The sequence below is a fragment of the Urocitellus parryii genome, chromosome 7 (genome assembly GCF_045843805.1).
Source record: "Urocitellus parryii isolate mUroPar1 chromosome 7, mUroPar1.hap1, whole genome shotgun sequence".
In the NCBI taxonomy this organism is placed as follows: Eukaryota; Metazoa; Chordata; class Mammalia; order Rodentia; family Sciuridae; genus Urocitellus; species Urocitellus parryii.
Window position 1 is genome coordinate 139,324,660 of NC_135537.1, and position 22,455 is coordinate 139,347,114.

The 22,455-nt window shown below is 44.3% G+C and overlaps 1 protein-coding gene across 1 annotated transcript in view; it reads right to left on the reverse strand.

Annotated features, from left to right (window-relative positions):
- The window catches only part of Nxn (nucleoredoxin), a 149,673-nt gene that overhangs the window by 13,701 nt on the left and 113,517 nt on the right, over nucleotides 1-22,455 (reverse strand). The window contains exons 2-5 of the mRNA XM_026388790.2: nucleotides 15,626-15,743; nucleotides 13,356-13,489; nucleotides 12,721-12,821; nucleotides 10,983-11,089 (exon numbers count right to left, since the gene is read on the reverse strand). Of these exons, the coding sequence (XP_026244575.1) occupies nucleotides 10,983-11,089; nucleotides 12,721-12,821; nucleotides 13,356-13,489; nucleotides 15,626-15,743 (460 nt within the window). The remainder of the gene's footprint in view (nucleotides 1-10,982; nucleotides 11,090-12,720; nucleotides 12,822-13,355; nucleotides 13,490-15,625; nucleotides 15,744-22,455) is intronic.

Consider the following 22,455-nt stretch of genomic DNA (forward strand, 5'->3'; position numbering starts at 1 on the left):
CAAAAGCACAGAGCTCCAGCTGGTTCCACCAAGGGCCAGATCCTCTGGGCCTGGGTCTCCCCACCTCTTCCCCTTGGCTATGCACAAGCAAAATCCCCTCTTCATGTTGGTAATTAGAGCACGAAAGCCTGTGTCTAAAAACCCTAGACAATGAGGTACACAGGAACAAGACAGTGTCAGGCATGTGACTGCAGTACATAAACAGAAACTCAGTAAAATATCTATAGTCAGATTCTGACCCAGAGAAACCCCTGTGTTTGGCACATGGATGGGGAAAAGTCCACGCCCACTGTGCCTGGCTGGTCCCCTTCAACTGACCCCTGGTTTTGGCCCTATAGCCAGAAGAGTGTGCTTTCCTCTGATGCTGAATCAGAGGTCTAGAAAAGGGAACTCGCCTGTATGGATGTCTGCTCTATGCCAGGCAGGACACAGATGCTACCTCACTTAATCATCATAACAGGTGACTGCAGGGAGCACCACTATCCCTGCCTTATGGATAGTCAAGTGGCCTACCACTGTCACCCAGTGGTCTTGCTGGGACAGGAACCCTGTCTGCCTGTTGCAAAAGCTGCAGTTCTCTGTCAGGCCACTGCCTTTGCTGAGGATTCTTCTAGCACCTGAATGGGGACTCTCCTAACTAGGACCAGGAAGAGCCCCTGTAGAAGCAGCTTCGCCTACCACCTTCTTCCCTCCTGTCTTCCTTCCAAAGCAGTAGGGAAAGAGGCTGAAATTGCTTCTCCATCATGCAGTCCCTGAAGTAGGTTCTCTAAAGTCAAGACTTCTCAAGAGGAAGTAAGACAACACCTCAACAGGAACTTACAAGGAATGGCAAACTTCTAATTGATGGCATTAAACAAAACATCTTCCATACCATCAAGGAGCTTCTTGCAAGGGAATGAAAAATGGACATTAGCTAGGGCTTGTTGTTCCCAGCCTGGATGGCTGGAATGTTGAGGGAAATGACAGTTGAGACTCTAAGCAAGATCAGGCAAGTCCTTTAATTTCTTTGAGCCTCATTTCCACAGCTATCAAATGCAGATAATGGCATAATTCTGTCTTAATTGTTGTGGGGAGGAATAAACAAGATTTAAATGTAAAAATATTTCTAGCAGATTATCATGTATATAGTAAGTGCTCCATTAAGTATTGGCTATTACTGTAAATCAGTTCATTTTTTAAAACGCCATCTCTAAACTGATGATTTGAGAAGTGGAGGTGTAGAGGACTGGTGCCTTGTTCTACTGAAAGCAAAAAACCCTTAGGCTGGGCTGGGAAAGTTAGCTGAATAACAGAAGAGAGACAATGTCAATACTACAGCAAGAGTGCCAGGAATAGGATGTGAGAGCGATCTGGCTGCGACATCCGTCACCCCATTGATCACCAGGGTTGATTCGGCTGATCTGGCTGGCTAGGTGGGTGTCCCTTTCCTCCCTCACCACTCCATGTGCGTCCCTCCCAAAGCTGTGTACTCAGTCGAAGAGGACGACCTTCCCCTATAGAGGAGGACCGTTCTTCGGTCAAGGGTATATGAGTAGCTGCGCTCCCCTGCTAGAACCTCCAAACAAGCTCTCAAGAGTCCCAGGAACAGTGATGCCTGTCATGCATGGGGTTGGTGCTCTTTTATTTGTGTCAACTCAAACTTAAGTTTCAGGCTTAGAACAAACAGATTATCTTCCTAGAGAGGGCTCAGGTCCAAGCTCCTAGCCTTAGGGAGCTGGGCTGGACCTCAAGCGGTTCCTAAGGAGCCTTCCCATTATCTCCCTCAAATCACAGAGAAGCCTGTAATCCCAGTACTTGGGAAGCTGTGGCAGGAGGATGGCAAGTTTAAGGCCAGCCTCAGCAACTTCATGAGATCCTGTCTCAAAAAATATAAAGGGCTGGGGATGAAGATCAGTGGTAGAACACCTCAGTGTTCAATCCTCAGTACAACCAGGTGCGTGTGGGGGGAGAAACACAAAGAAGGAACAATGAGGCCTATGAAACCAGCTCATTCATTCCTCATGGGAGGAGCCTATTTGTGACTATTTAGAACAATCTTGAAGCTAAGTGTACTGAGACTATTTTTCTATTGCTAAAGAGATAGAGTTTGTGGAGGTGACGGGGCAAAAAAATTGAAATCATCCGGAACCTTGGGGAGAGGGAGAAAGACACACAGGATTGCAACCCAGGTTTCTTTGCATCTGGATGGCAGCATGACCTGAGGGTACTTGGAATAATTCCCCCAAGATTTCTTGGGGTTCGGAGGAGAAATCAACAGAAAAGCAGATGCTAAGACAGGAAGCATGGGTTAGGGCACATGGCAGGGAAAAATACTATGTGATCATGAAAACAGTCATTATAAAGACTGTAGCAACATGGAAATGGTTTGTAACATATTGTAAGGAAAACATGCTACCTGTACATTACAATTGCAAATAAGTACCTGTGTGTACTGACAGAGACCAAAAGAACTCAGAAAAGTGGAAACAGTTATGCTAGCAAGGCAGAAGAGTGGGCCAGATGAGCTGTATATATATTTGGGTTTTCTTTTTTGTTTTGTCATACTGGGGATCAAAACCAGGGCCTGGCACACACAAGGCAAGCTTAGGTTTTCTTATATGGTATCATGATGCATGGATTAACATAGAATGAAAAATCAGAACTGAAGGGCAGCAGGGTTGGATAAGAATGAAATACAAGCCCATGACTTAGCCATATCATTGACAGTTGTTTGCCAGATCCTTTTTCCTCTCCTCTTACTGGTTCCCCCAAACTTTCCCTTATTTAGAGAGCTAAGGAGGGGAAGAAAGCAGCTGGTTTGGGCGAAACTCAGAGAAACCCACAAGAGGTTCCAGGGATGGTTCTGAACATGCTTGAACTGGGCCAGCAGGTCCAAAAGCTGCTCAGGGAGGTGCCTGTGCCAGGAGACAGGCATGAACAATTCAGAAAAAAATCTAGAAACAACCAACTGCCCATTAGCAGTGGAGCAGATAAATCAACTGGTACATTCATATAATGGAACACTTTCCAGAACTGAAAATAAATGAACTAGATATAAAGGTCAACAGGAGTAAGTCTTGAAAACACACTGGTAAGTGAGAAAAGCAAGTTGCAAGACGATATTTCAGCATGACAGCATTTTAAGCATGCTCCTAAACGACACACCAAGCAAAACTATATATTATTCATGGATTCATATATATGCAGGAAAAATGTGGAAACAGCTTGTGAAGTTACACATTAAATGTATGGCAGTGTTTCCCCAGGGAAGAGGAAAGAGAAAGAAGGAGAATAAAAGGACCCTCCCCTTTGTCTGTAATGCTCCCATTCATTTGTGTTTTCTTTATATCACTTTCGGATGCTGCAGACTGAACACAGGGCCAGGAGCCCATTTGTTTATATTTTAAATACCTGAGCAAAAATGTCCATAGGGGGGTGGAGGCCCATGGGTGTTTATTACAGTATTCTCTGCCCTTACTTGCCTTTTTCTGTGTTCTCACAATTAAACACGACATACAAAATAGAACACCAAGGCCGCTGAGTAGTTTCCCGGGCTGCCCCCAACATGCTCTCAGCAGCTGACAGGGCCAGTTCTAGACAGGCCGCACCAGCCCTTTGAATACTGAGATTTAGCTTAAAAAAAAAAAAATCCCAGAATCGGCAGCTTGCCTTCTACTGATAGAAAAAAGAAAGAAAGAAAGAAAGAAATCTAAGTTCCAAATGTGTCCTTTTTATATCTACAGATTTTTGCTTCAAATCCATTTTTTTTAAAGGGCAAGAAAGAGGGCAAAAGGAAGGGAGAGAGAAGAAAGGAGGGAAATAGAAGGAAAGGAAAAAAGAAAGGGAGAAGAAAGAGTGGAGGAGAAGAAGGATGGAGCAAGAAAAAAAGAGAAACTGAAAACTCAATGCTAGGGCAGCAAAGGGCCCTCACCCTGTGGCCTCTCAGCCACTAGGCCAAAGCCGCTGGCCTGGTGGCCCTCCCCTCAGGCTGTTTGCTGGCCAGAGGCTATTCTGCCAGGGGCAGGGGTGGACAGGCATCTCTCGAGACCCTGCACAGCCCTTAGGCTGCCTGTCCTCCCAAAGGCTAGGGGCAAGGGACAGGGAGAGGGGAACAAAACCAGTTAGAGCCCCTAGCCCAAGAGAGAAGGGACACTAAGCCTCTGAGCTGCAAAGAACAGGGTGTTCTCTGACAGCCCAGGATTACTTAGACAATTGCTAATGGGATTTGCCCTTTGCCAAGTGTGTCTAAATGGTTTCCTTAGAAAGGCATTTTTAAACAGCTTATAAGGCCACAAACTCCCCAGTCTGCATAAAACCCTGGGAGTTGAGAGGCCCTAGACCCAGGGGAAGCCAGCTATGCCCATAATACAAAGGAAATGAATAGAAACTAAATGCCAGGTCCTCGGTGAGCTCAGGTAGCCCTGTGAAGACCACCAGTTCACACAGCCTGGGCTAGGTCCACAACACCCAAGACAGTCACAGCAACCAGTCAGCTGGCAGCGGCAAGGCATTTGTGCCATCCAACCAGGGGCAAACTCAACCAGCAAGGTAGCAAGACCCTGTCTTAAAATGAAATATAAAATGGGCTGGGGGTGTAGCCAGTTGTAAAGTCTCCTGGGTTCAATCCCCAGTACCAAAACAAAAACAGAAAGCATAATGGTAAGTGAAGAGAGAAAGAAGTGGAATGAGAGCCCCACGCACACAGGAAGAGTCACACAGGAAGCAGGCGCTCACCCAGGGACAGCCCTGTGTGATCTGCTGAAGACTGGACACTCACAGAGCCAGAAGCCTGCTACGAGTGTGTTTGTACATGTGTACACGCACGTGTGCATTTACATCTAAACATGAAGTTATAAGCACAGAGTTACACAAAAGCTCAGAAATATTCAGATTCAATAAAAAAAACCTGACAATTTTGTGATCCTAGAATAGAGTATGAAAGAAAACAGCTCCTTCAAGGCCGAAGGTATTCAGAGCTAGACTGCAGACCTGTAGGCATCCACAGAGGCCAAGCAACATCCAGTGGAGGGATGGTGCATCCTGTAGGGGGAGCTGCCAGCTTCTAAGACCAGAGAGAGCAGTGACACCAGTTAAACCAGGGCTCTGAAGGTGAGAGGAGCAACCTAATTGAGAGCAAGGACATGGCACTATAAACAGGCTGTGGGTTGGGCAGGAAAGCTGGTTACTTGCAAACTTGATGCACTGAGAAGATTCTTTCAAAGAGTTGGAATAATCTTAAGTGGGCATCTTTCAAACCTAGGAAGATCTAGAATTAAGTTTAGAAAATATCAAACTCATTTATGTTTTTATATATCAAAAAATCCAAGCACATTTAGTATATAATTCAAGATTTAGGGGCTGGGGATGTGGCTCAAGCGGTAGCGTGCTCGCCTGGCATGCGTGCGGCCCGGGTTCGATCCTCAGCAGCACCACATACCAACAAAGATGTTGTGTCCGCCGAGAACTAAAAAATAAATATTAAAAATTCTCTCTCTCTATCTGTCTCTCTCCTCTCTCACTCTCTCTTTAAAAAAAAAAAAAGATTTAGATTTAATTAAGAGAATGTGGTCTGTTATAGTAACAGGTTCATCCTAGGATTCCAAATATTAAAATACATTATCGAGAACTTGATGCAAACTTGTGTTTTGTTTTGTTTGGAAGTTGAACCTAGGGTGCTTAAACACTAAATCACCTCTCCAGTCCTTTATATTTTTTACTTTGTTTTTTATTTTGAGACAGAATCTCACTGAGTTGCTTAGGACCTTGCTAAGTTGCTGAGACTGACTTTGAACTTGTGATCCTCCTACCTCAGCCTCGTGAGCCAATGGAATTGTAGGAGTGAACTCTGCAGACTTGAGATTTTTAAGTTGGACCCTGTGACAGTAATTCTACATTTAAGATAACCTAAGAATCATCATATTTATGACTAATTTACTGGAGTGACTAGATGGACTCAAACACCAAAGAACATTTTGTTTGTCCTTCAATTAAATATTTTTAAGAGATTTAAGTATATAAATCAGTTAGAAATGTGTAAAGGAGTAAACTCGAAGTTTGTAAATGGGTTCAACAGATCCCTAACAAGAAGCTACTATAATTTCCTAAATATATACATATAATTAAAAATTCAAAAGCCAGGTGGAGTGACAAGTGCCTTCATCCCAGCCAGCTACTTAGGAGGCTGAGCCGGTAAGGTTACTTGAGCCCAGGAGTGCAAAACCAGCCTGAGCAACACAGCAAAACCCAAAATCAAGGGGGCGGAAGGGAAGTGGAGTCCTGACTGATAGGGCTGGTCCCTTGTGAGGAGAAGAGACATCAAAGCTCTCTTCTGCCATAAGGACACAGGGAGAAGCTGGCTATCTGCAAGGCAGGAAGAAAACTCTCACCAGGACACAAATCTACCATCATCTTATCTTGGTTCTCCAGCCTCAAGACTGTGAGAAATAAAGTCTTATTTAAGCTGCCCAGTGTGTGGTCTTTTGTCCTAGCAGCCCTAGCAGACTGAGCTAGTCGCTTAGTGGGTGATGATTGTTGTTGTTTTGTTTTGTTTTATGGCTAAGATAGATCCGAGTATATCATGAGGTGAAAAGGAGCTGGAGGAGGGGCTGGAGTGTGGCTCAGTAGTAGAGGACCTACCTACATGTGTGAGGCCCTGGGTTCAATCTCTAGCACTATACAAGCGGGGTGGGGAGAAAAAATGGAAGAGACGAAGAGCAAGAAACTAGAACAAAGGTGGAGGCTTGGAGAGTAAGGATGAGACTGCGAATGAGGAGAGGGGGTAGGGCTGTTCAGAGACATGGAACCTGATGAAGTTACAGGAAAGTTTCATGGCACAGGGGGACACTCGGGGAATTCAGGAGAGCTACCCATACTGCCACTAATACAGGTCTGCTGAGGAAAGGGGCTAGAAGAGAAAGAAGGGAAAAGATCGAGGGGAAGGATGTGATGGCTATGGGACCTCTGTTGGTGGTCACAGGTAAGTTTCCAGCTGGCTGCTCTGCATCCCTGGACCCCGGTCCAGCCTGTGCAGGGCTGTAGAGGCACGTTCTCAGCAGCCCTGCGGCCCACTTCAGGCTGCTTTGGTGACTAGTGGGATGAAAGCTTGCCTGAACTTGTACTTGTGAGAAGAAGGCTTCTGAATGGTAAGATCAATGTGAAACACTGCACAAGAACTTAATGACAACCTGTGCTTCACTGGGAAACCAGCTGCGTAAGCCTCATGGATGACAGACTCCCACCTGTCCCATCTCACATGCCCTTATGTAGGTGACAATGTGAGGCTGCGAGGAGCAGAAGCAGGGAGTATGGCCTCCTCCCCTCTCCATAGGGCAGGACTGTGTGAGGCTAGACAACCTGGCAGCAGAGCCCTGAGCTCCAGTGTGTCCATCAGAATTATCAGTGGATGACCTGACTATGAGATTTCTCTTCCAGTCTATAAATGTCAAAATGGTCAAGTCCAAGGATGCCTCAGGCTTTCTGTGATATTTCTGTGATACGGCCTCATCAGCCTTATCTCTGCTCTGCCCCAACAGCAAACCTCAGGCTTTCCTGAGGTATCAGTGTGGGGCAAAAAGTAAGCACATTACAAATATTTGTCCAAAGGTTTATTTTGACTTTTGTCTCTAATGTCCCAAACCCTTCATCTAACCCCACCTATTCTATAAGGCCCTGCTCTATAACTACCCTGTCCGGGAAGTCTTCCTGGATTAGTAGCTCTAAAGCCAGGGTTTCCTCTGAACCTTATTCTATTAAATGCTGCCGTGAGGAAACAAGGGGCAGGCAACACTGTGCCAGGGAGAAGTTAGAAGCCAGAGAATGAGGAATTAGGAGGTGGGGAGTTGGAAAAGTAGATATTTCCAAGCTGAAGAGAGATTATCACAGATGGCAGGGGATGGACATCATAGAGTCGGCAGACCAGAAAAAGGAAGGGTCCAATATGAGGCTGGGCTGCAAAGAACACTCATGGCTGGAGCTGGGTTCCAGAGGAATCTGACATTCTTTCAGTGTAGCTGTCTGGCTGCTGCTTGCCTAAGGACCAGGTCTTTCCAGATCAGCTTTGTGATCCTTACCTAAGGGTTCCTTGTAGTCTTGGACCACGTATGTACTTCTCATCCTTACGCTGCCAGGGCCTAAGACTGCACCAAATGAATGAGCCTCTGAAATTCATCCCTGTATTCTCTTCCTCCTCCACTGTGGCCACCTGCTTCCTGCCTATCTGAGCCACCCCTAACAACCATGGCTCCTATGTCCACAATATGTGCACGCTGACCACTGAGAATCAGAGGGAGAGTTCAGCTGAGTTTCTAGGGTCTAGCGCAAAAAAGAATTGTGGCCCATAATGAAATTTGAAGTATACAAAAGATCTTAAAATAAGTAAGTAAGTAACTAAGTAAATAAATAAATCCCAAAACCTGGGGCTGGAGTGTAGTTTAGAGGTAGAGAGTGTTTTTAGCATGCCCAAGACCCTGGGTTCAAATGCCAATCCCCAGTACCAAAAACCCAAATGAAACAGAATAAAACCAAAACTACCACCTGCTTAAGCTTAGCTTTTACTGGGTGCTCTAGGATAATTTCTTGAGAATAAATTCCTATAAGTGGGATTTATAAATCAAGGCTATCAAACTGCTTTAAAAAAGTAACTTAAGGGTACAAGTCATTTTCAAGGCTGTTGATATATATTGCCAAATTGCTCTCCAAATTTATATCCCTATAAATCTCTTGATTTATATCCCTACTAGCCATCTGCTATCTTTCCCTACACTGGGATTAGATTATCATTTTTAGGGGGTGGTTCTTTGCAAATGTGATAGATGCAAATTTAGTGTTCTCATCTGTAAATCATGAAATTATGCTGAATATTTTTCACATCCATACTGACAATGTATATAGGGTAAGTTGTCTGCTTCATATCTTATATTTTCTACTAAATTGTCTGTCTTTTAAAACTGGTATCTGGAGAAAGCGCTTCCTTTATGAAAGAATATGGATTCTTTGCCATACATGTTACTAATATTGTTGGTTGCCTTTGTTTCAACATTATTATATTCTAAAGTTTATCTTCTTTAGGTGATAAAATAAAAATTTTCCTTCTATTCCTCTCTGCGTTAGCCAACAAATATTTGTAATGTGCTTACCTTTTGCCCCACACTGAAATATTCCCATTTTACTGAACAAAGAGAGGTTAAGTAACCTGATCAAAGTCATTGTAGTGGGGCTGGGATGTTGGTGGCCTACAATAAGGTGGTGGTAATAAATGTGGGAAGAAATAAGACAGAAAACAATATCCTAGGAGAAGATCCAGAGTGCCCACACCTGGCAGGAGAAGGAAAATTGACAATCTTGGCCTATCTTTGAGATGCCTCTGGGAGAGTATATTCCAAGGCTCAACCACATCACAGAATCATATTTTTTGCCTACTAGTACACACACCCACACACATAGCTGGAAGGGGAAGAACAGAGGCCAGATTGTGGTTGAGGAGCCTCTGTTAGGGAGTCAGAGGAGGCCACACATGGGAGATACCTGCTGGTATGTACAGGCAATGGGGATTTGAAAAATCCCAGGGTTGTCCCATTATTACTGAAAGGCCAAGATGGAAAATCCATGGTTAGCAGAAGAGGCAGGGCACAGGTGCTCTTGGATAAGGCTCTAGGAGACAACAAAGTCTTGGTAACACTTAGGAAAGATTTGGGTCATACCCAACCTACTGGTGAGTCTCACTGTAGCCAGGGAAGGAGCACTTCAAGTCACAAGCCAGAATAGAGGCTGAGGCTCAGCCACGTGGAATGTGCTGGCTGTGCAGTTAAAAAAAGACAGTCACATCTCCATTTTAGGAAAATTGCAGAGTCACTTTGAGGGTGAAGAACTGAATCCTGCAGGCATAAAGAACAAAGCACAACCCCCATGTAATTTTGGGATGGGTGATGGGAATGGAACCTAGGGCCTGAAACATGCTAGACAAGCTTTCTGCCACTGAGCAACACAACCAACTCCTAGTTTAATTCTTACACTTGCCAAGTAAGTACTTCACTAAGAAAAAGTAAAGTACTGAACGAAGTATATTCGTTCTGCTGAAGAATGAGAAGGAGTTGTTAGTATAATAAAGAATAGAAATACAGTTTGTTTCTCTCACAGTCTTTTTTTGGGGGGCGGGGGTGGACACCATGAATTAAATTCAGAGGTGCTTAACCACTGAGCCACAGTCCTTTCAGTTTTTATTGTGAGAAAGGGTCTTGCTAAATTGCAGAGGCTGGCTCCTGTCTCAGCCTCCCAAGTTACTGGATTACCAGCACGTGCCACCATACCTGGCAAATAATCATTATTTCTGAAAATCACTATGATTAGTACCTGAAGTCCTGGTTCTAGACACTCTCAAGCAATTTCCTTACCCAAAAGGTTATTACCCACCACTCAGCCCCACCATGATGCTTCAGGAATTGTGAGAAGCGCTTTATGTATATTACATATTCATGCTCTAAACAATTTATCATTCCCACTTTTCAGAAGAGGAAACTGAAGCTCAAGAACTCTGAGTGTTGGAACTAAAGGTCACTCTCTGTCACACACTAGTCTGTTTGACAGTAAAACCTCATTGTTTTGGCCTTGTCATTTGGGAGCATGTGTTCCGCGGCCCACCTATGTTTGAAGCCACTATGTCAGAAAGTGAGAAGTAACTGTCTCACCAGGACAAGTACTTAAATCCACACCAAGTAATTTTTAAGATGGCGAAGAATATGAACATTCCTGGAAATAAAGGTTTGTTTTCTGCTAAAGGGAAAAGGATGTGCGCTGGGGCTGTAGCTCAGTGGTAGAACACTTGCCTAGCATATGTGAGTCCCTGGGTTTGATCCTCAGAACCATATAAAAATAAATAAATGGAATAAAGGCATTGTTAAAAAAAATCTTAAAAAAAAAAAAGGAAAGGGATGTGGTGAACTTAGAGGGCCAATGGGCCTTGGTTGCCATCTAAGGAGCCACATGGAGTAGGGGCCTGGGATGCCTACCTTGGATTCCATATAGCCGGTTCAGGCGCGACCTCCGGGCCTCATCAGTGTAGGGGACAGCAAGCCAGGGCATCTCACTGAAGTACTGTTTGAATGATTCTTCTGACCTGCAGAGAGACACCCATGGAGAACAAGGTCCTATTATCCAGAATACACCTCCATTCAGTCCTCCCCACCCATTACAGAGTTGTGCCTGAAGCCCCTATAGGGCTGGGGTTCATGACATCATGCTGCTTGGACACCAGGCAATGGGAATGTCTGGTTTTACCCATTCTGTGTTCACCAAGAAGCAAATGCCTCCACACAGCACAAACTGAAGCGCCATCCTGGCCACTGCAACATCCCCCTTGCTCGTATCCTACCAATTATGCTCATGCCTAGATGTTCATTTTCAACCCAGACAGGTCTTACTATTCCAGGGAGCTCAGACATACACAGCTATTGTATTCCCTGTGATATTTCTACTCTGCATAGGGAACCGTGATGTGTACAAGACCACAATTTAAAACAAAGCATACACCTGTGAGTCCACGTTTAAGAAATTCTAGGGAAGACAAAACTACTCAAGTGATAGTGGGTACATCCGAGGTTTCCTGGAGCTGGAATTTGGGGATGAGGACTGATTGATAAGAGCCACAAAGGAATCTTTTGAGTGATGGAGACATTCTGTATCTTAACTTTGACGATGCGATTATATAGGTAAATATATTTGGCAAAACTCACTGAATTGTGTACCTTAAAGGTATTCATTTTATTGTGTAGAAACTATACTTCAATAAAAGTATTGTTGCTTAAAGTTTTTTAAAAAGGCTCGGGCTGGGGATGTGGCTCAAGCGGTAGCGCGCCATGCCTGGCATGCGTGCGGCCCGGGTTCGATCCTCAGCACCACATACCAACAAAGATGTTGTGTCCGCCGAGAACTAAAAAAATAAATATTAAAAATTCTCTCTCTCTCTCTCTCTCCTCTCTCACTCTCTCTTTAAAAAAAAATAAATAAATAAAAAGGGACTGCTCCGCCTGACATGCCTTTAGGCTTGCCCCCACTCTACGCATTGAGACAGGGAGCTGTGGAGAGGAACCGTGGGCCATTAGGACAAGCATGGGATAGTGCGGTGCCAAGTTACATAACAATGTGCAAAAGGCCTTCCGCGTGCCATCCTGAGAGACAGAAGTGCCTGGGAACCCAGGCTGAACAGGGCTGGAATTCTGAGTTGAAGGAAGCTTGGTGATGCGAGACATGGGAAAGAGAAGCAGAGGAAATTGAGGCTAAAAGGACCTGAACTTGCTCTGTCTTTCTTGCTTTTGTGATTCAAACAGCCCCCAGACAGAGTGCATAACCGGGGCTAAGAAAATGACTGCATGTGCACCAAGACAGCCGTCACATCCCATCAGGCGCTGGCTCTCTTCCATCCTCCCCACTCTGTATCTTTTCCTCACAATCTAGAAAGCTGTTTGAACAAATTGGAAAACAAATCCAAATCCCAAATGGCCCAGGTCTGGATTGGGATGTGCCCCAGTGTTCACAGCAAGAAGAGGTTTTTCTCGGTTCCCTTCAGACAATTATAGGAGCAAATGTGAAATGTATCTATCTGGCCCTCTGCCAAAAGTGCCAGATATGCCTTCCCCAAGTGCTGCCTCCACTCCTACAGCAAGGAAGTAAGAAGTGTAAGGTGAAAGAAATGGATACTAACCACCTCAGGAAAGGGAAGCAGCACCACCCTGCACAGGCATGCCTCACCTGTCTGCGCTAACGAAGATGATCTCAAATTTCTGGCCGGCCTCCTTAATCTTCCGGTAGGATTCCACCAGCACCCGTGTGAGGCTTCGGCAGGGTGGGCACTGAAAGAAAAGAGCAGGACCTTGCTGTGCCATCAGAGGAGGACCCAAGTGGGATTGGGACACAAAAGAAGTGGAACTGAGCTTGCTCCTCTTCATGAACCAACATTCAGCACACAAGGGCCCCCTGCTCCGTAGTGAGCCAGCAGGCAGTGGTTAGAACAGTCCCCTTGGAAACCCTTAAAGGCTCATGTGAATGGGTTAAGGAGAATATTCTTTCAGATCAATCAAAAGAAGTCATTATGGGGGCTAGGGATTTAGCTCAGTGGTAAAGTGTTTACCTAGCTCGCACAAGGCCATGGGTTCTATAGCCAGCACTGAAAAAAAAATTTTTTTTAAAGTTAGTTTCTTGCTGCTATTATCATTTACAACTTTAAGCACTAATTGCATGCCAACACTGCATCAGGAGCAGGAGAAGACAAGAAGGCCAGAGATTTCCTGCCAGAGCAGACACCCCCAGATGCCAACCACAGCTAAGCTCAGTGGTGACATCAGCGCTCCTATTTGTCTGGACTTAGGGGGGGACCAACCACTCACCCAGTGTGCGGAGAAATAGACTCCCACGTGAGACCCCTCCAGGCTGCTGCTCTCCAGGGACTGCCCATTATTTCTAAGTAAGGGCCCTGCGATGACTTCCCTGAAGGGCTTAGGTCCCCACGGGAATTCCAGACCTGAAAAAGCAACAGATGGCAATGTTAAGACTCCTCCTTATGGTGAGGGGCCCAGGATCCATTGAGCTGCAGGCAGGACAACTTCACCATCAAATGCTATCTGTTAACACAGCCATGGGATATGCAACTCACAGGAAACAAAAGAACTCATCCACTACCTGTGGGGCAACAGCTCCCAAGCCTGCATGGGGCCACCTCTGGATACAGAAGCAAGGCTCAGGACAAAACTGAGCAGACTCCCCAGGTAATTCTGATGGTGGGGCAGGGCTGCGAATCCCTGCCTTAGGCGTTAACCACAAATTGATGCAATCTAAATCCTAGCATCTCAGGCATTCTCAATGCTGACCACATGTTAAAATCTACTGGGGAATTTAAAAATATAATGCTCCGGGGCCCCATCCCCAGAGAATCTGATTATATTGGTCTGGGTTGGAGCTAAAGGAACCAAGTGAGAATTTAAGTCTAATAAAAGGAAAGATTATAACCCACCCAACCCAGATGGTCAACATTCTGATAACACTTAAGGTCCCGGTGGAAGAGTAAATAATATGCTCTCAATTCTATAGAAAAATATGTTCTTACAGGGTGGTCTGTGGCCCACTGCCTCAAAATTGCCTGAGGGATCCAGGACTAGAGGGAGAAGTATAGACCAGTTTTAAAAAATGCAGGTGGCCAAGCCCACCCTGAAATAAAATGAAAATCTCTGGGGAGCCAGGCTTGGTGGTGCATGCCTATATTCCCAGTGACTCTGGAGGCTGAGGGAGGAGGATTGCAAATTCAAGGCCAGCCTCAACAATTTAGCACCCCCCCCCCTCCAAGGATGTGGCTCAGTGTCTAAGTGCTCCTGGGTTCAACCCTTCTAACCAAAATAAAACCAAAAACAAAACAAAAAAACCTCTTGATTCCAATCTTTGGGGTGTATGTGTGCATGTATATGTGTACGTGCAAGTGTGTTTAAATCTTCACTGCAACACAGATAGCAATGAAACCATGGTGAGAAAGGTTGAGCATCCCTAACCTGAAATTTTAAACTGAGTCCTTTTTTTTTTTTTTTTTGGTACTAGGGATTGAATCCAGGGGTGCTTAACCATTGAGCCACATCCCCAGCCCTTTTTGGTGTTTTATTCAAAGATGGTCCCACCGAGTTGCTTAGGGCCTTGCTATGTTGCTGAGGCTGGCTTTGAACTCTCGACCCTCCTGCCTCAGCCTCCAGAGCTGCTGGGATTATAGGCATGCGCCACCTTGTCCGGAGAGTCATTTTAGTGCTCAAAAAGTTTTAAGATTCCAGAGTATTTCAGAGTGTTGGACTAAGAATATTCAACTGGTAAAGTCTGTGCAAATATTTCAAAATATAAAAAATTCTGAAATCTGAAACATTTCTGCTCCCAAGCATTTCAGATGAGGGATACTCAATCTATCTTTAAATTGTGTGAGAGAGAGGGGCTGAGGTTGTGGCTCAGCGGTAGAGCTAGCACGTGCAAGGCACTGGGTTCAATCCTCAGCACCACACATAAAAGTAAATAAATAAAATAAAGGTATTGTGTCCATCTACCAAAAAAAAAAAAAATTGGGAGAGAGAAAGGCCCCTTTAGTCTGCCTCTGATTGTGAAGGTAACAGCTGCTGCTGAGAGAAGCACTGGAAAGCCGGGTGTGGTGGTGTAGGCCTGTTATCCTAGTTACTTGGGAGGCTGAGACAGGAGGGTGAAAAGTTAGAAGGTGGCATGGGCAACTTAGCGAGACCCTGTCTCAAAATAAAAAATAGAAATGACCAGGAAGGTAGCCATCCCCAGGGTGGCAAAAAAGAGAAAGGAAGGGAAGAAAAGAAAAGAAATAGCACAAGAGGTCAGTATCTTGGTTTTTGCTGCTTTTCAACAGCCTCCTTAGACTTCAAAGCTGAACTTTCTTTTCCAGATTCCAACTCCTTCAGCCCATGAATTAAAGTCCCCTAGAGGGACATTCTTATCCCTTTAAAAACCTTAACTATGACCTACAAAATACCATAATTTCATCAAGACAATGTTCTCTAGCCACTTACACATATTTACTAGCATTCTCTATACCAAGGAGGAGGGGGCTAGGGCAGGGGAAGGAGTGGGAGTCGAGTCATAAGTGCGGATAGACAGGCTGAAGCTTCACCTTCTGGGTCATCGCGGATCACCAGGAGCCCATTTCTGCACACAACCTTCCCAGTGGTGGCATCTAGGAATATTAGCGATGGAATGTTGGAAATTCGGTATTTGTTCCAAAGTTTAAGCTGTAAAAAGAAAAATAAAAGGTCGGGGTTAAATCCAAGCCAGATTAATTGCAGAGTTCTTTTGAGACCCTCGGGAGATGAGTGAGAAAATCACTAAAGTGTAAATAAAGAAATAACTGGGCTAAAGCAGGATGCTGGGCATAAAGGGACACTGACTACAATCCCCATGCTCCCGCGTGGTAGATACACAGCAGGAGAACCCAGACCCCTCCCAGGCTCAAGCTGTGACAGAGGATGATGGAGGACCAGGCTTCTCCTCTCCTGGCTCTCCCACAGGCACATTCTCTGAAACGCATGGTCATGAAGATGGATGACATGTGTTTGACACAATCAGACCTCCACCAGGTGGTTAAGCAAGGAAGCGAAGCTTCTCCACCCACCAGCAGCCAATCGATCCCCTGCTTTCCCATTCTGCGGTGTCCCCTTGGCCCCATGGAAGAGGGACATCTTTTCCAACAAGAGCAAGTGGTTCAAATATGCCCCTCATCCCCTCATCCCCTCACCAGACCTGCTGCTACAGATGTGTGCCATTTGGCCTACCACACACAGGGCAGCGATATCCCATACCAGCCCCAACCTACAGCTCTAGTTGCCACTCCAAACAACCTTGGGGCTGCTGGCAGACTGTTCACGTTGGCTGTGCAAACTGTCAGAAGCCCTGGGTCTAGGAGGGATGAAGCTGAGAAAACCTGAACATAACAGCCCAGGCGGGAAGCCAGATATGTGTGGCCCATGTTTGCTCACTGCCATGGGTGAGAACCGTTCTAGGTGGGCCTGGGTATTCTGAAACTTAACTGCCAAGCCCCCAAAGCAAGACCATTAAATAAAAATGTTGGGCTGGTAACACATCTCCAGAGAGGAAAAAAATGAAGGAAGATAGGAGGTTAACTGCTTGGGCACTGGAGGAACAGGACCCGGATGTGACACAGGATAACAGGCATCAGAAGGCAGACTGCAGGCAGCAGAGGGAAAGGCACATGTGGCCATGATTGTCCCCCCTCCCCAACGGAGTACTGGGGGTGACTGAACCCAGGGCCTTGCACATGCTAGGCAAGTGCTCTACCACTGAGCTCCCCAGCCCCCCACCAGTTCTTTTTAGTTTAATTTTGAGATGGGGTCTCGGTTAAGTTGCCCAGGCTGGCCTCAGTGTTGTGATCCTTCTGTCTTAGCCTCTGGGATTATAGGCGTGCCAAGAAACATTAGGCTTCCCTGTCCGTAAAAGACCCACATCTTGGCAGGAGAGGTTGTGGGACCCCACCTCAAACTGGGTGGGCCCTGCTTGCGGCTGCCTGTTTTTCCCAGCCCCACATTTCCGGTGGGTTCACAAAACAGCCTCTGCAGAGACAGTTTCAATGACTGATACTACATCATTCCGGAGAAACCTGATCCTGGGCTAACATTCTGAAGAGATTGGACAACAAGCAAGCATCCTGCCCCTGGGATCAGCTTCCTTAAGTTTGCTGTGCACGTATCCAGCCAGGAAGGTAGGGAGGAAAAAAGAAAAGAAGGAAGAAAGGGGGAAAAAGAGAGAAAAGCAAAGTTAAAATGACTGATGTTTTTGTTTTTTTGGTTTAAAAAGTAATTCGTGTGTGTGTGCGTGCGTGTGTGTGTGTGTGTGTGTGAGAGAGAGAGAGAGAGAGAGTCAGGGGGAATAATTTCTGGAAAAAACTGGGAAAGCCAGCAAAACACAAAAACAAAAGTAAAAAATGACCATGATTCACCATTTAGGAAAGTTTAGACATTTTACATTTCCACCAGTAGCCAATGAGACAGCCTACTTCCTAGTACCCTCACCAACATTATCACTGACAATAGTTTTCCAATTTTTATTCTTATTTTTAAAAATCTTTTAGTTATACATGGACACAATATCTTTATTTTTATTTTTTTTTTAATGTGGTGTTGAGGATCGAACCCAGGATCTCTCACTTGCGAGGTGAGCACTCTACCACTGAGCCACAATCCCAGCCCCAGTTTTCCAATTTTTTTTTTTAAGAGAGAGTGAGAGAGGAGAGAGAGAGAGAGAGAGAGAGAGAGAGAGAGAGAGAATTTTTTTATTTATTTTTTAGTTCTTGGCGGACACAACATCTTTGTTGGTATGTGGTGCTGAGGATCGAACCCGGGTCGCACCATGCCAGGCGAGCGCGCTACCTCTTGAGCCACATCCCCAGCCCCAGTTTTCCAATTTTTAAAAAAAATTTTTAAAAATTGTCAATGGACCTTTATTTTATGTATTTATATGTGGTGCTCAGACTTGAATTCAGTGCCTCACACATGCTAGGAAAGTGTTCTTCCACTGAGCTACAACCCCAGCCCTAGTTTTCCAATTTGAGGCTGGCCTTGAACTTGCGATTGATCCTGCCTCAGCCTCAGCCTCCTGAAGGCTGGGATTATAGGCATCCACTGCCACACCTGCTGAGAGGATATTTTAAAGGTAGGATAACATGTGTTGACTGGGATAATCTAGGAGAGAGAGAGAATAAAATTGAAGAGAAAGAGAATGGAAAGAACAAAGTCCGTGAATGGGCAAAGCAGTGTGATCTGGGTCATAAATGGGAAGGTGGGGTTGTAGAAACAGCCCATTTTAAAAATTTATACTCTGACTTCAAAGCAGTTTTTTTATCTGAATAGAAAGTCTTGCTATTTCTAAGTAAAGATACCTCTACTTTTTCTTTTCAATGGTCACACCATTTATTTCCTTTTTTTAAAGAACTATAATGGCTGGAACTTCCAGAACAGTGTTTAGTAGCCAGCATCTTTATCTTCCTACCTGACTATAATGCACATATCTCAACGATCTCACCAGCAAATATAATATTAGTCATTGGTTTGAGATAGATATTCTTTAACATGTTAAGAAAATATTCTTCCATAACTTTTTGACCAAAACTTGAATCAGGATTGTGTGACTATATTATGATGATGATCATGATGATGACAACGATGATGTCTAAATTGCTGAGACTAGCCTTGAATTTGCAATCCTCCTGCCTCAGCCTCCAGAGTCATCAGGCATACAGGCGTGTACCACCACAGCTGGCTTATTTTAACCTGTTGTAGTATTTTTCATTAGCAGCTCTTCTAAGGTTAAAGTATCCTTGCCTTCTTAGAAGAAATCCTCCTTGGTGTTGGTCCTGTGTATACTGTTAAGGACCATTAGGATCATATCTTTTCTGGGCATAGGGGTTCCCCCAAGCAAATGGCACCTTAAAACGAGACTCTTTTTGGGTTAACTAGACTGTTCCCTAAAGTAAACTCCAGCCTGTGAGCCTTAAAGAAATAGGACTGGATATAGGTCAGTGGTAGATCATGTGCTTAGGATGCATGAGGAGGTCGTGGGCCCCATCCTCAGCACCAAAAAACAAACTAACCAACAAAAATAATAACAAGAACCACCAAAAAAAGAATTGGTGGTGGGTCTTTGCTTCCTGGGCAGCCCAGCCTCTCTGACGCTCAGTAGAGATGTCCCACCCCAACAGAAGCTAGATAATGAGGAACTCAAATTACTCTGGGTTCTTCATGTAGAAAAAAAGAATTTTAACATCTTTCTCTGCCTTGCTGCAAACCACCACAGATATATCATTGCTCTCAGAATCCACCTTGAGGATCTAAGAATTTATAACTTCTGTGGCCCTCACTTTCCCTAGGGATCCTGTCCCCTTTCTTTCTCATGGGGACTCAGGAAGACAGCAGGTCTTGGCTTGTATTTTACACGGTCATCATTGGATCTTTGTTTCCAAGTAAAGGGCCACTGGTTTAGAGTAAAAAATAACAATTGCTTCTAAACTCGCCTGACACTGAAAAGTCAATCTTTTTATAGACTAGCCCATCATGGTCTAATTTTATACGATTGTGATTTATTTAGGAACTAGTGTCATTCATCAGTGAGCTGTATCTATCTGTGGATGGGCATGGACCATCTTTCTCAGGCTGTAGCATCAAGACTACTTGGTTCTAAAACAGTGTGGAAGGTTCAGGAATAATCATTCCAACCTTATTGATCTTGATACCTGAATCAGGATCTGATTCTTAGGCTTGAAAAGTCATCAGGCCTGTGCTGAGGGTTCCCTCATGCTGCCTGAAAATAAGCAAAGTCTGAGTTTAAAGAAATGAATTATTGTGCTGGGGCTGGGGCTGGGGCTCAGTGACAGAACACTTGCCTAGCATGTGTGAGGCACTGGGTTTGATCCTTAGCACCGCACACAAAAATAAATAAAATAAAGGCATGCTGGCCGTCTACAAATACAAAAAAAAAAAAAAAAATTTTTAAAGAATATAAGAAATGAATTCTTTGTGTCTTCATGTGCTTGATACCTCAAATGTTCCAAAAAAGCCTCTGAAGATAACCTTTTTGGGTCACTTGAGGATAAAAGCTAAGGGTCTTTTCACCAGGGAAAATACACATACCAAAAAAGTCTGTGTGTAATTTCACAGAGCTCATGAATCCCTTAAAGCCTGTTAGCAGAACCTGCCTGATCATGGGAGGTCTATGGGCCCCAGATAAAGATTCCCTTGTCTTAAGGGTTTATTTCAGTGCAGACCTTGACCTTATCTCCATGGGGAGAACTACATTATTGATTCATCTTTATTCCTGCCATTAAAATCTCCTCCAACAGAATTTCTCATAAAACTTGGAATGGAATCACCATTTGACCAGCTATCTCACTTCTTGGTTTATACCCAAAGGACTTAAAATCATCATATTACAGTGACGCAGCCACATCAATGTATAGCAGTTCAACTCACAAGAGCTAAACTATGGAACCAACCTAGGTGCCCTTCAACAAATGAATGGATAAAGAAACTGTGGTATATATACACAGTGGAATATTACACAGCCTTAAAGAAGAGTGAAATAATGGCATTTACAGGTGAATTGATGGAGCTGGAGAATATCATGCTAAGTGAAATAAACCAATCCCAAAAAACCAAAGGCTGAATGTTTTCTCTGATATGTGGATGCTAATTCACAATGGGCAGGGGGGTTATGGAAGACTAGAGGTACTTTAGGTAGGGAGGAAGGAGGGAAGGGGAGTAGGTATGGGGGTAGGAAGGATAGGAGAATGAATCAGACATTGTTACCCTATGTACATATATGACTATATAACTGGTGGGATTGTCCACATTGTGTATAACCAGAAGAATGAGAAATTATTTATACTCCATTATATATAATGCATCAAAGTGCATTCAACTGTCATGTATAACTTACTAAAACACATTTTTAAAAATTAAAATTAATTAATTTTTTAAAAAGACATTGTCCCAGGGGCTGGGATTGTGGCTCAGCGATAGAGCGCTTGCCTAGCGCATGTAGGGCCCTAGGTTCAATCCTTAGCACTACATAAAAAATAAATAAAAATAAATTGTGTCCAACTACAACTAAAAAATAAATATCTTAAAAAAAAGACATTGTCCTGGATACAAAATTTTAAAAAAATCTCCAATAGAATCAGCATTTATAACTTATCTTACTATGTAGGATAATGGAGTTATGAACAGCAGATGATAAAAGCCCATTATCCTGCTGCTGCTGGAGTCTTCGACTCCTTCAGCACTGATTAAAGCTTAAGGAATCTAACCCACCTTTGTCTTCAAGGTGAGCACTCCCAAACCACTCAGGGCTGAAGGCTAACTGCACTTTTTTAAAAAGCATTCCCAAGAAATAAGTTCAAGTTTGCTTTTGGTTTGGGGGGTTGATTTTTGGTTTTGTTTTTCCTTCATTTTGTTTTTACTGTGTTTTGCAGCACTGAGGACTAGAACCCAGGGCCTTCTGCATGCAGTGCAAACAGTAGGCAAAAGCCCCATCACTGAGCTACACTGCCAGCCATTTTCTTAGAGCATTTAATCATCAGTGCTTCATCCTCTTACAAGTGCTTCCCAGGGAGAAAATACGGTAATGTAGAAAAAGAAACTGGCTTCGGAGAGGCTGGGCTGACATCTTGGCCCTGCACCTTATTAAATGTCAGCAGAGGACATGGGAACAGGCTCTGGGCAGGTCAGGTCTTGCTGTGAGCACAGTCATGCCCACACTGCAAGATGAATATGAGACTGGAAGGAGGTGAAGTGTGTTAGAGACACTCGAAAAGCACTGCCACACAGGGGACGAATCATTAATACTGGAATCTGATTTATGCTTATTACCCCCTTGTCTTGTCAGCATCCTCTTCAAAAAATGTTTCCCTGTCAACTTTATTTTACAGTTAATCAATCAACTGTATAGTTACTAGGCTGTAAATGAAACTACTCAGAGAATGGGGATTTCCTTCTACAGCAAATGATATTTTGCCACAAGAACTGTCTACAGCATAGAGCGATTAGGTCCTGTTTATGTGATTGGTTTGCCAGTCTCCTCCTTTCTTTACATGCCCTGCCCACTCTCATGTCTAGATTTCTGATTTAATTTATTCTTGTATTTACTTTTGAGACAGGTTCTCACTATGTTTCTCAGGCTGATCATGAACTTCTGGGGCTCTAGGGAATTCCTGCCACAGCCCCCTGAGTAGCTGAGACCCGATAGGCACGTGCCACCAAGCCGGGCTGGAAAAAAACTTTTTTTTAATTACCTCTGTGGATTTTGCTTTTCACACTACTTAAGGGATCCCTGGCACTGCATCTGATTCTGAAAGGAATTCCTACTTGGATGACGAAGTGTGAAATACAGTCCAGTCTGGTGCAAAGGAGCGTGGGAGGAAGAAGGAGCTGAGTCAGG